Source organism: Eptatretus burgeri, chromosome 4 (assembly GCF_056783735.1).
Source record: "Eptatretus burgeri isolate ZD-2024b chromosome 4, Ebu_testis_v1, whole genome shotgun sequence".
NCBI lineage: Eukaryota > Metazoa > Chordata > Myxini > Myxiniformes > Myxinidae > Eptatretus > Eptatretus burgeri.
The window spans coordinates 10,644,040-10,656,803 of NC_140964.1; the positions used below are offsets into that span (position 1 = coordinate 10,644,040).

General features: G+C 46.0%; 1 protein-coding gene across 2 annotated transcripts; it reads right to left on the reverse strand.

The window, feature by feature from the left end:
- Nucleotides 1–366: 366 nt before the first annotated feature.
- LOC147027465 (uncharacterized) lies at nucleotides 367–10,408 on the reverse strand. Of its 2 annotated transcripts, XM_085876920.1 has the most exons (6): nucleotides 10,069–10,403; nucleotides 7,109–7,168; nucleotides 5,182–5,232; nucleotides 4,627–4,692; nucleotides 1,468–1,503; nucleotides 367–1,308 (listed from the first exon to the last, which is right to left on the reverse strand). In XM_085876920.1, exons 1-6 carry the CDS (start codon nucleotides 10,166–10,168, stop codon nucleotides 1,238–1,240), a joined length of 384 nt encoding a protein of 127 aa, XP_085733046.1. In that variant the 5' UTR covers nucleotides 10,169–10,403; the 3' UTR covers nucleotides 367–1,237. The 2 variants fall into 2 exon arrangements, with proteins under 2 accessions (XP_085733046.1, XP_085733047.1); XM_085876921.1 differs by lacking the exon at nucleotides 5,182–5,232 and having other exon boundaries at nucleotides 10,069–10,408.
- Nucleotides 10,409–12,764: the final 2,356 nt, after the last annotated feature.

Consider the following 12,764-nt stretch of genomic DNA (forward strand, 5'->3'; position numbering starts at 1 on the left):
TTTTATTTGTAGGTTCATTCACTCACTCCTTCCCATTAAGTTTGAAGTTTCACTCACTCACCCCATCCCATTTGGTTTGTAGGTTGATTCACTCACTCCACCCCATTTGATTTGTAGGTTCGTTCACTCACTCCTTTCCATTAAGTTTGAAGGTTCACTCATTCACTCACTCCACCCCATTTGATTTGTAGGTTCATGCACTCACTCCTTTTCATTAAGTTTGAAGGTTCATTCACTCACTCCTTCCCATTACATTTGTAGGTTCACTCACTCACTCACCCCATCCCATTTGGTTCGTAGGTTCATTCATGATAAAGTAAGAAGGTCATTCTGCTCCTCTTGGACAACCCTCGAAAAAAAGGAAACTTTTTGTAATTGCAAACAGTGACAGTTTATTGGAGCATAGCAACACCTTTGGTTACTTGATTGATTGATTTTTCAATCGCTTGTAAATGATGATTATAAATACGAGTCACCATCTAGCTTTGCTAGCAGACGCAGTGGAAAGCTGGTTTTTGCGTTTCTGGTATTACCTGGTGCTTCCAGTACAAGTACGTTCACAAAAGCCATTCATAAATCATCGATTTGGAAACATATACACCTGACTGTCCACTATCACCACCAAGGGGACATGAATAAGTGTAATTATTCTCAAATCCCTCCTCATTTTCATCGTTTTATCCACCGCTGTTCATATGCTCAATGTTATTTATCATCAGCAGGTCATTATCAATCAATATGATCATTAACAAAAATTTGTTCGTTGTACAATTCAACACCAATGTTATCACAATGAACCTAACTAGGATTATCCAGAACTCGTGAAGTCGCGAGTCGGCATCGTGTCGGCCGAGGGTCGCCGTCACAAGTGTGCGGAGGCCCTTCCTTGGCTCTCCGTCCCGTTCCGGCCCGTATGCATGGCCGGCCACACGTTCGATCGCCTACCCGCTTGCCTATTCAAACCGCACGGCCGGACGATGTCTATAATACGGCTCACGATGGCAATTTGTGGTTCCTTCAACTTGACCTTGGCAACTAGGTTTTGGGAAGATGCATCATCCCAAATGCTGTATATTTTGATCATGTATAATCACACAGGTTGCCATAAACAGACACACAGCCGGGAAAATACTTTATCGCACAAGCAGAACCTGAATATGTCGGAATAATATTAGCAATGACGATATATTTTCAGTCGGAGAGGGAAAGGCGTGTGGACTTGAGCACATTTGCCGGTTCATTTCTTGTAAGCGAAGCCATTGTGAAGGTAGCCCTTTCCAGCAAGCCCACCACAACGCATCACAGGCCCTGCAAAGAATAGAAAATGTCAAATCATTCGAACAACAGAGAACTGTTTCTCATTACAAGTGTCAGTTTAAGCAAAGGCCACAGGTAGTCACAGTTGTTCACAATATTACCATACTTTAATCCAATAATTGTGGTGTAACAAGGTATAATGCGGATTACCTTTAACTCCAGCGACATATTGGCAGCCAGCTCGTCCTGAGTACAGAAGCATTCGTTAATTCCACAATTGTTGCGAAGAATCAAAGCATAGTGTATCTAACAGTGATTAAATAAAACGGCATCACCATTCGGAGCCAACTCCATATAGGGTAACTTTGGAGGATAGAGGAGTAAATTGAGGGTAAAATTTGACAAAAACGAGCAAAGATGAGTGGGTTGGTAGTTGGAAAAGGCATAGAGATGTGGTGGGGGTTGGGGGTGGGGGGGGCAGGGGTTGGACTGACAAGAAGTATCAGCAAGAGGAGGAAATCAGGCAAAAGAAGATTCGAGTGTTTTCATTCTTGTGCAGAATACATAGATGGTGACGTACGTGTCCATATTTTAAGATAATTTTGACATTACTTCAACAAGTGAATGATAAATACATATGAGGTGCACACCGAATGACCAGAACAGGCACCCTGGTGACTGTGAACACATCATTTAGGACAAAGCATCGGTCTTGTGAGCAATGTGAAATTCCTGAATTTGTGCAACTCCATCAAAGCTCAAAACTTCATGTAATATTGCAACAGTGGGACAACCTGTCAGATGAAAGCATGAAACTACTACTGACATGAGCAAAGGTTCGTCTCAATATTCTTCGTGAAGAAGTCACCGGGAGCATGCCGTACGCACTTGTTCACCAGGAGCATGCCGCACGCGCTTGTTCACCGGGAGCATGCCGCACGCCCGTGTTCACCGGGAGCATGCCGTACATGCTTGTTCACCGGGAGCATGCCGCACGCGCTTGTTCACCGGGAGCATGCCGCACGCCCGTGTTCACCGGGAGCATGCCGTACATGCTTGTTCACCGGGAGCATGCCGCACGCGCTTGTTCACCGGGAGCATGCCGCACGCCCGTGTTCACCGGGAGCATGCCGTGCATGCTTGTTCACCGGGAGCATGCCGTACGCGCTTGTTCACCGGGAGCATGCCGTACGCGCTTGTTCACCAGGAGCATGCCGTACGCGCTTGTTCACCGGGAGCATGCCGCACGCGCTTGTTCACCGGGAGCATGCCGCACGCGCTTGTTCACCAGGAGCATGCTGTACATGCTTGTTCACCGGGAGCATGCCGTACGCACTTGTTCACCAGGAGCATGCCGTACATGCTTGTTCACCGGGAGCATGCCGCACACGCTTGTTCACCGGGAGCATGCCGCACGCCCGTGTTCACCGGGAGCATGCCGCACGCGCTTGTTCACCAGGAGCATGCCGTACATGCTTGTTCACCGGGAGCATGCCGCACGCGCTTGTTCACCGGGAGCATGCCGTACGCACTTGTTCACCAGGAGCATGCCGTACATGCTTGTTCACCGGGAGCATGCCGCACGCGCTTGTTCACCGGGAGCATGCCGCACGCCCGTGTTCACCGGGAGCATGCCGTACATGCTTGTTCACCGGGAGCATGCCGCACGCGCTTGTTCACCGGGAGCATGCCGCACGCCCGTGTTCACCGGGAGCATGCCGTACATGCTTGTTCACCGGGAGCATGCCGTACGCGCTTGTTCACCGGGAGCATGCCGTACGCGCTTGTTCACCGGGAGCATGCCGCACGCGCTTGTTCACCGGGAGCATGCCGTACGCGCTTGTTCACCGGGAGCATGCCGCACGCGCTTGTTCACCAGGAGCATGCCGTACATGCTTGTTCACCGGGAGCATGCCGTACGCGCTTGTTCACCGGGAGCATGCCGCACGCCCGTGTTCACCGGGAGCATGCCGTACATGCTTGTTCACCGGGAGCATGCCGTACGCGCTTGTTCACCGGGAGCATGCCGTACGCGCTTGTTCACCGGGAGCATGCCGCACGCGCTTGTTCACCGGGAGCATGCCGTACGCGCTTGTTCACCGGGAGCATGCCGCACGCGCTTGTTCACCAGGAGCATGCCGTACATGCTTGTTCACCGGGAGCATGCCGCACGCGCTTGTTCACCAGGAGCATGCTGTACATGCTTGTTCACCGGGAGCATGCCGCACGCGCTTGTTCACCGGGAGCATGCCGTACGCACTTGTTCACCAGGAGCATGCCGTACATGCTTGTTCACCGGGAGCATGCCGCACGCGCTTGTTCACCGGGAGCATGCCGCACGCGCTTGTTCACCGGGAGCATGCCGTACGCGCTTGTTCACCAGGAGCATGCCGTACGCGCTTGTTCACCGGGAGCATGCCGCACGCGCTTGTTCACCGGGAGCATGCCGCACGCGCTTGTTCACCGGGAGCATGCCGCACGCCGGTGTTCACCGGGAGCATGCCGCACGCCCGTGTTCACCGGGAGCATGTCGCACGCCCGTGTTCACCGGGAGCATGTCGCACGCGCTTGTTCACCGGGAGCATGAGGCACACACTTGTTCACCAGGAGCATGCCATATGTACTTGTTGTCGGTGTCTAGGTGAACAACAGATTATTGGCGGTGTCTGAGTGAACAGGGGATTGTTGTCGGTGTCTGGGTGAGCAACAGATTGTTGTCGGTATCTAGGTGAACAACAGATTATTGGTGGTGTCTGGGTGAACAACAGATTGTTGTTGGTGTCTCGGTGAACAACAGATTGTTGTCGGTGTCTGGGAGAACAACAGATTGTTGGTGGTGTCTGGGAGAACAACAGATTGTTGTCGGTATCTGGGTGAACAACAGATTGTTGGTGGTGTCTGGGTGAACAACAGATTGTTGGTGGTGTCTGGGAGAACAACAGATTGTTGTCGGTTTCTGGGTGAACAGCGGATTGTTGTCAGTATTTAGGTAACCAATGGATTGTTGTCGGTATTCAGGTAACCAATGGATTGTTGTCTGTGTCTGAATGAGCAACAACCACAATAACAGGTAATTTAGAGGTAGATACTTCTTACATGGATCTTCCTCAAATCGCTGCATCTAGTTTCGTCAGTGTCACTCCAAATGAAAATAAAGGTGATAACATTGAAAGGACCACAATATCAGGTACTTTACAGGTAAATACTCATTCATTCAACAAATTAACCTTTTAAACAAAACAATTTATTCATTTTTACCACATTTGTGAAAGGATGTTCAAATGTAGTATCAACTAAAGCATCAAACATGTCACTCTCATGATGTCACAGCACAGCGGGCACTGTGTGAAAGCCATGCTCACTACTTACCTGCGTATCCCAACCAGGGTGCATTGACCACGCCCCCAATGCGATGCTTTAGGTATGGATAATAACCTGCGAGGTGGTGCACATGACGAGTAGCTTCAGCGAAAGTGCAATTGTTTGTAAAGGTTCGACCTCAATACACACACCGTGCCTTCTGTGCATGTACGTCAGCACATTGAACGTTATCCGGTATTTATTATCAAAACTACTTAACCAGCTAACTTGCACCAAGTTACTTTAAATCTCAAAGCATAGGAACAGCGATCAGATCGATTGTCTTGTGACGTCATAATATAAGTGTATATTCATCACTGAACACAAACAGACCATGTGTGTCCACAACCAAATCGATAGTTTCTATAAATTGCATTTTTCTACACATTTGTAATCTCGTCTGGATTTCCGATCACAAACACACGTTTAGAGTATGTATTCCATTATACAATTTTCACGACCGTTTCGGCTAATAAAATAACTTGGCAACGGGGTGGGAAGTCATGTTCGATGGTACTTTGGATCGAACATCAATATCATGTTTCAAGGACGATGGGTACACACCTGCATGTCTTAGTCCATGAAAACCTCCATAGAGATGGCCTGCGGCATATCCTTCCATGGTTAAGGGGAATATAAGAGCGCGTTTGGGAGGCAGAAAGGTGGGGTGAGGACAGATATTCACACATGGTGGGACTTAAATACCAGGGTCATATAGGACTAACTATGAACTGCTGCAAGATGCTGACAATCTCCAACAAGCAAAGAAGCAATATTGATTCCATGATGTGATGATGTTGTGATTGTTCCACTACACTGGGGTCACAGAATCCCTTACATCGAGGTCACAGTAAAACCCCTCCCCCCCCCTCCCACCACCAATCCACAATGAACCCCCTTCTGAGATACAAGACATTATACAAATTGGTGACAATATTGTTATAGATGTCATTGAAAAGTCAAAGAAATAACTCTATCATTATAATTTACAGGTATCTTAACTCGGCTCCTTCAACTCAAGCTGAGAAATCCTTTGTAAACAAAATCTTATCACCAACACTACACCAGTAGCCCCTGATTAATAATAATAACAATAGATTATAACAATTAAAACTGCTGGCAGTGATGCTGGGGACCGATATGCCGCACTCTGATTGGACGAGTGAGTGATGATGCCATTGACAATGGCAGCCCAGAACCGATTTTGCAAAGTTTCAACTGAAGGAGATGCATTTTAAAGGTTTTCGTGAAATTAAATATGGCTACAACATCAAGTGACCAATGACATCATCCTTTGGATATACATCAAGTTAAGTGGTACCCTATCGGTGGTCAAAGTTTCAATTTCCTCTGATCAACGGTGTGATTTGTAGGTCCACGACAATTTTCATGGAATCATGATGATAATTAAAACTGTGAGCAGTGATGCAGGGGTTCAAGCACCCCTGTCTGATATGAGGCAATTTCAAACCATGTAACCTATGATGTCATAATTTTCACATGTTATATCACATGGCAAGTTGATCATCTGTGCCAAGTTTTGAATACATCAGATACGACGTTTTGGCGAAGGGTTTTATAGGTTTTTGTTCAATCCAATATGGCTGCCAAACCACGTGACTGATGACATCATCATGACCACAATATATTCCACATGTGTTCTCGAACATATCTACAAAGTTTTGCTTCCATCGGATGAGCAGTTTTGGAGAATAAGGTGTTTTTTTCCTTCCCTACAATGAATCCAAGATGGCGACTAGGCCACGTGATTGATGACATCATTTAATAGTTTTTGGGGTTTTTAGGGTTTTTGTCGGTTCACCAGGAGCATGCCGCACACGCTTGTTCACCGGGAGCACTTCACCGGTTCACGACACCATGGGTAATCGATCATAACCAGACAAGGATGAAATCAATAGCACTTGTGGTTTCGGAGTTGTTAAAAACAGTTTTCGCTTCTATCCGAAATGGTTGCCATGGTGATTGCAATATCAGAACTCGGAAACGATAAATACATTTAGTTCCCATTAGCCCCAACATTCCTGTGAACTTTTAACTTAATCGGAGCAGCGGTGCTGACGCTACAGCTTCTACAAAATTTGGTGGAAAGACTAAAATACCGATAACCTAACACTAATCATAATAATAATAATGATAATAATAACAACTAGCCTGAAAGGCTTGGTACTTTAATAATAATAATAATAATAATAACAATAGGGGTTATTATTTGGAGAAATACATTCCAGCACCATCATGTATTTTTTTTAATATGACGTTATATCAACACTTGAAATAGCAATCCATGGCCAATCCTAAAATCTGGCTACAAGTTTAATTTCAAGGTTCACCAGTCACCGGCTGCGGTAGTAGCCTGGATGTATACCTGGAACATTTCCAACCACACGACTCCCAAAATCCCACCCCCCAACCCCATGACTCCCGAAATCCCACCCCCCCCCCGCCAACCCCACGACTCCCGAAAACACACCTGGGTAGTAGCCTGGATGTACACCTGGAACAACCACGTCATGATGCACCGACTTAACACCTGGAACCAACAATTAATGAATCAATTAATCACCAGATCCAAAACGTGGGAAAATGATGACAACAACAACCAAATGATAAATGTGGTGGACGCAGTTACTTTACAAGTCGAACTTCAAAGTGAAACTTTCCAAGACGAACATCGTGGTGCACCGCATTGACCTCCCCCCCCACCCCAACCCCACGACTCCCAAAATCCCGCCCCCCAACCCCACGACTCCCGAAATCCCACCCCCCAACCCCACGACTCCCGAAATCCCTCCCCCCAACCCCACGACTCCCGAAATCCCTCCCCCCAACCCCACGACTACCGAAATCCCCCCAACCACACGACTCCCGAAATCCCCCCCCAACCACACGACTCCCGAAATCCTGCCCCGCCCAACCACACGACTCCCGAAATCCCGCCCCCAACCACACGGCTCCCGAAATCCCACCCCTCCAACCACACGACTCCCGAAATCCCGCCCCCAACCACACGACTCCCGAAATCCCTCCCCCAACCCCACGACTCCCGAAATTTCCCCCCCAACCACACGACTCCCGAAATCCCCCCAACCACACGACTCCCGAAATCCTGCCCCGCCCAACCACACGACTCCCGAAATCCCGCCCCCCAACCACACGGCTCCCGAAATCCCGCCCCTCCAACCACACGACTCCCGAAATCCCGCCCCAACCACACGACTCCCGAAATCCCGCCCCCCCAACCACACGACTCCCGAAATCCCGCCCCCCAACCACACGACTCCCGAAATCCCGCCCCCCCCAACCACACGACTCCCGAAATCCCGCCCCCCAACCACACGACTCCCGAAATCCCGCCCCCCAACCACACGACTCCCGAAATCCCGCCCCCAACCACACGACTCCCGAAATCCCGCCCCCCAACCACACGACTCCCGAAATCCCGCCCCCCAACCACACGACTCCCGAAATCCCGCCCCCCAACCACACGACTCCCGAAATCCCGCCCCCCCAACCACACGACTCCCGAAATCCCGCCCCCCCCACCTCCAAGACCTCCTCCTTCATATGCAGCACAAGGCTGCGGGTAGCATCATTGGCTGGGTGTACAGCTGTGCCACTGATGCAATTACCAGAACACTACCAATTAGCAGTACACGACCAATTACCAGTACACGACCAATTACCAGTACACTGATGCAATTAACAGCCCCTAATGCTATTACCAGTACACAGGAACTCATTTCGCCGACCTCAGAAGAATGACAGGCTGAGTCAACCCCACCTGGTTATTTATTCAATGACTAACAGGGGCTCAAACTCAAGACCCTTAGATCCCACACCAACCACGAAGCCAACACCAGGCTTCCCCCAACCCCCAAGACCACCGGTAAAGATCAAAACATCCCCATACATTAATTGTGGTTACGCTGCTCCGATGTAGCAAGTCTGGGTGGAATCGGCCCACAACTGTAGGAGTGGTAGCTTAACAAACAAACAAGCACACAAACAACATACTTGGCAAAAAAAAAGAATTTCGTCAAGTAACAACCACACAAACACCGGTCCGTGAATTGTAGTAAGAATTCCCAATGAGAGACCTGTTCGATCCCCTATTAACCATCCCCCATGATAAAGCTGTTCGATCCCCTATTAACCATCCCCCACTAACCATCCCCCGATGATAAACTCGGTTCGATCACCGATTAACCATCCCCGATGATAAACTAGGTTCGATCACCGATTAACCATCCCTGATGATAAACTAGGTTCGATCACCGATTAACCATCCCCGATGATAAACTAGGTTCGATCACCGATTAACCATCCCCGATGATAAACTAGGTTCGATCACCGATTAACCATCCCCGATGATAAACTAGGTTCGATCACCGATTAACCATCCCCGATGATAAACTAGGTTCGATCACCGATTAACCATCCCCGATGATAAACTAGGTTCGATCACCGATTAACCATCCCTGATGATAAACTAGGTTCGATCACCGATTAACCATCCCCCATGATAAACTAGGTTCGATCACCGATTAACCATCCCCGATGATAAACTAGGTTCGATCACCGATTAACCATCCCTGATGATAAACTAGGTTCGATCACCGATTAACCATCCCCCATGATAAACCTGTTCGATCCCCTATTAACCATCCCCCACTAATCATCCCTGATGATAAACTAGGTTCGATCACCGATAAACCATCCCCCATGATAAACCTTTTCGATCCCCTATTAACCATCCCCCACTAACCATCCCCGATGATAAACTAGGTTCGATCACCGATTAACCATCCCCCATGATAAACCTGTTCGATCCCCTATTAACCATCCCCCACTAATCATCCCTGATGATAAACTAGGTTCGATCACCGATAAACCATCCCCCATGATAAACCTTTTCGATCCCCTATTAACCATCCCCCACTAACCATCCCCGATGATAAACTAGGTTCGATCACCGATTAACCATCCCCCATGATAAACCTGTTCGAACCCCTCGTTTCCGACACAATTGCACAAATCGGAATACAACAACCACTCAAACTGCGCATCTCTCCCTCATTCACAAACACCACATCTCTCCCTCATTCACAAACACCACATCTCTCCCTCATTCACAAACACCACATCTCTCCCTCATTCACAAACACCACATCTCTCCCTCATTCACAAACACCACTTCTCTCCCTCATTCACAAAAAACACATTTCTCCCTCATTCACAAAAAAACACATTTCTCCCTCATTCACAAAAACCACATCTGCTGCATCTCTTGGACGAACAGTTTGGGTTCGATTTGGACGAAATTGTTTCCAATATTTGTGCCGAGTCTGCAATGAAAAGATCGCACGTTAAACACTCCGTGCAAATCGAACGACGTGATGTCGACGTTTGAGTTTTATCCGGGACACTGACCTGGGCTCGTCAGGGCCGATCCGCTGAGGATTTGAAGCACCAGGAAGGCGAGAAAGCCGAAGAAAAAGACCGATCGGCCTCGGGTGAACGCGGACCACATGGCTCTGGAGGATGATGGACGGATGAGAGCGGGTTCACAAACACGTCTTCACGATGCGACGACTTGTCTCGTTTCGCGCCCCTTTTATGCGATCCCGAGGGGTAAGGGATCCGACTATGTGACAGCACGTGTCTGCCACGGAGCCAGATCACACAAACTCAGAACACGGGCTTCGTTCAGGGCACAGAGTAAACACAAACACAAACCGCCCCGGGTTCCCAGTCCCCTCCGTGACCGCTGTGCAGCGGCAGACAAAGTGCATTCCGTGGGCTTCCTCTGATTAGGCACATCTTACCTTTACACCACCACGTACAACTTTACACCACATATAAAAACGTTTACACAATCACGTATAACAACTTTACAACAGTGAGTATAACAACTTTACACCACATATAAAAACGTTTACACAATCACGTATAACAACTTTACAATAGTGAGTATAACAACTTTACACCACATATAAAAACGTTTACACAATCACGTATAACAACTTTACAACAGTGAGTATAACAACTTTACACCACATATAAAAACGTTTACACAATCACGTATAACAACTTTACAATAGTGAGTATAACAACTTTACACCACATATAAAAACGTTTACACAATCACGTATAACAACTTTACAACAGTGAGTATAACAACTTTACACCACATATAAAAACGTTTACACAATCACGTATAACAACTTTACAATAGTGAGTATAACAACTTTACACCACATATAAAAACGTTTACACAATCACGTATAACAACTTTACAACAGTGAGTATAACAACTTTACACCACCACGTACAACTTTACACCACATATAAAAACGTTTACACAATCACGTATAACAACTTTACAACAGTGAGTATAACAACTTTACACCACCACGTACAACTTTACACCACATATAAAAACGTTTACACAACCACGTATAACAACTTTACAACAGTGAGTATAACAACTTTACACCATCACGTACAACTTTACACCACATATAAGAACGTTTACACAATCACGTATAACAACTTTACAACAGTGAGTATAACAACTTTACACCATCACGTACAACTTTACACCACATATAAGAACGTTTACACAATCACGTATAACAACTTTACAACAGTGAGTATAACAACTTTACACCATCACGTACAACTTTACACCACATATAAAAGTGTTTACACAATCGCATATACCGACTTTACAACAGTGAGTATAACAACTTTACACCACCACATATAACAACTTTACAACACCGAGTATAACAACATTACACCACCACATATTAAAAAAAAAAACTTTACACCACCATGTATGACAACTTTACACGGCCGTGTATAAAAGCTTTACACCACGACATATAACTTTACACCACCAGGTGTAACAACTTTACACCATGTGAAAAAAACTTTCCACCACCATGTTTAACAATTTTACACCACCGTGTATAAAAGCTTTACACCACGACATATAACTTTACACTTGGGTGTTTAACAACTTTACACCACCACGTGTAACAACTTTACACCACGGCATATAACTTTACACTCGGTTGTTCAATAACTTTACACCACCACGTGTAACAACTTTACACCACTGTGTTTACCAACTTTACACCACCATGTTAAAAAAACTTTACACCACCGTGTATAAAAGCTTTACACCACGACATATAACTTTACACAAGGGTGTTCAACAACTTTACACCACCATGTTAAAAACAACTTTACACCACCATGTTAAAAAAATTTACACCACTGCATTTAACAACTTTACACCACCATGTTTAACAATTTTACAACACCATGTATGACAACTTTACACGGCCATGTATAAAAGCTTTACACCAGCACGTGTAACAACTTTGCACCACTGTGTTTAACAAATTTACACCACCATGTTAAAAAAAGTCACACCACCATGTTTAACAACTTTACACCACCATGTTTAACAACTTTATACCACCATGTTTAACAATTTTACACCACCATGTTTAACAATTTTACAACACCATGTATGACAACTTTACACAGCCATGTATAAAAGCTTTACACCAGCACGTGTAACAACTTTGCACCACTGTGTTTAACAAATTTACACCACCATGTTAAAAAAACGTCACACCACCATGTTTAACAACTTTACACCACCATGTTTAACAACTTTATACCACCATGTTTAACAATTTTACACCACCATGTTTAACAACTTTACACCACCACATTTAAGAACTTTAAACCACCACGTGTAACAACTTTACAACACTTAACAACTTTACAACACACTGCATTTAATAACTTTACACCATTTATAAAAAGTTTACACCACCATGTAACAACTTTACAACACACCACTTTTCACAACTTTACAATACTGCATTTAACAAATTATGCAACACCATGTCTAACAACTTTACACCACCGTGTATAACAACAGCTTTACACCACAACATATAACGTCTTTCCACCACCGTGTTTTACAACTTTACACCACCACATGTAACAACTTTACAACACTGCATTTAACAACTTTACAACACCATGTATAACTACTTGACACCACCATGTGTAACAACTTTACAACACTGCGTTTAACAACT

Excerpts from the sequence above, each read along its gene's own strand:
- LOC147027465 (XM_085876920.1), bottom strand. The coding sequence starts at position 10,168 with ATGTGGTCCGCGTTCACCCGAGGCCGATCGGTCTTTTTCTTCGGCTTT. Across the intron at positions 1,504-4,626 it reads ACCCTGGTTGGGATACGCAG|GACGAGCTGGCTGCCAATAT; the intron begins GTAAGTAGTGAG and ends TTCTGTACTCAG. Across the intron at positions 1,309-1,467 it reads ATATGTCGCTGGAGTTAAAG|GGCCTGTGATGCGTTGTGGT; the intron begins GTAATCCGCATT and ends TATTCTTTGCAG.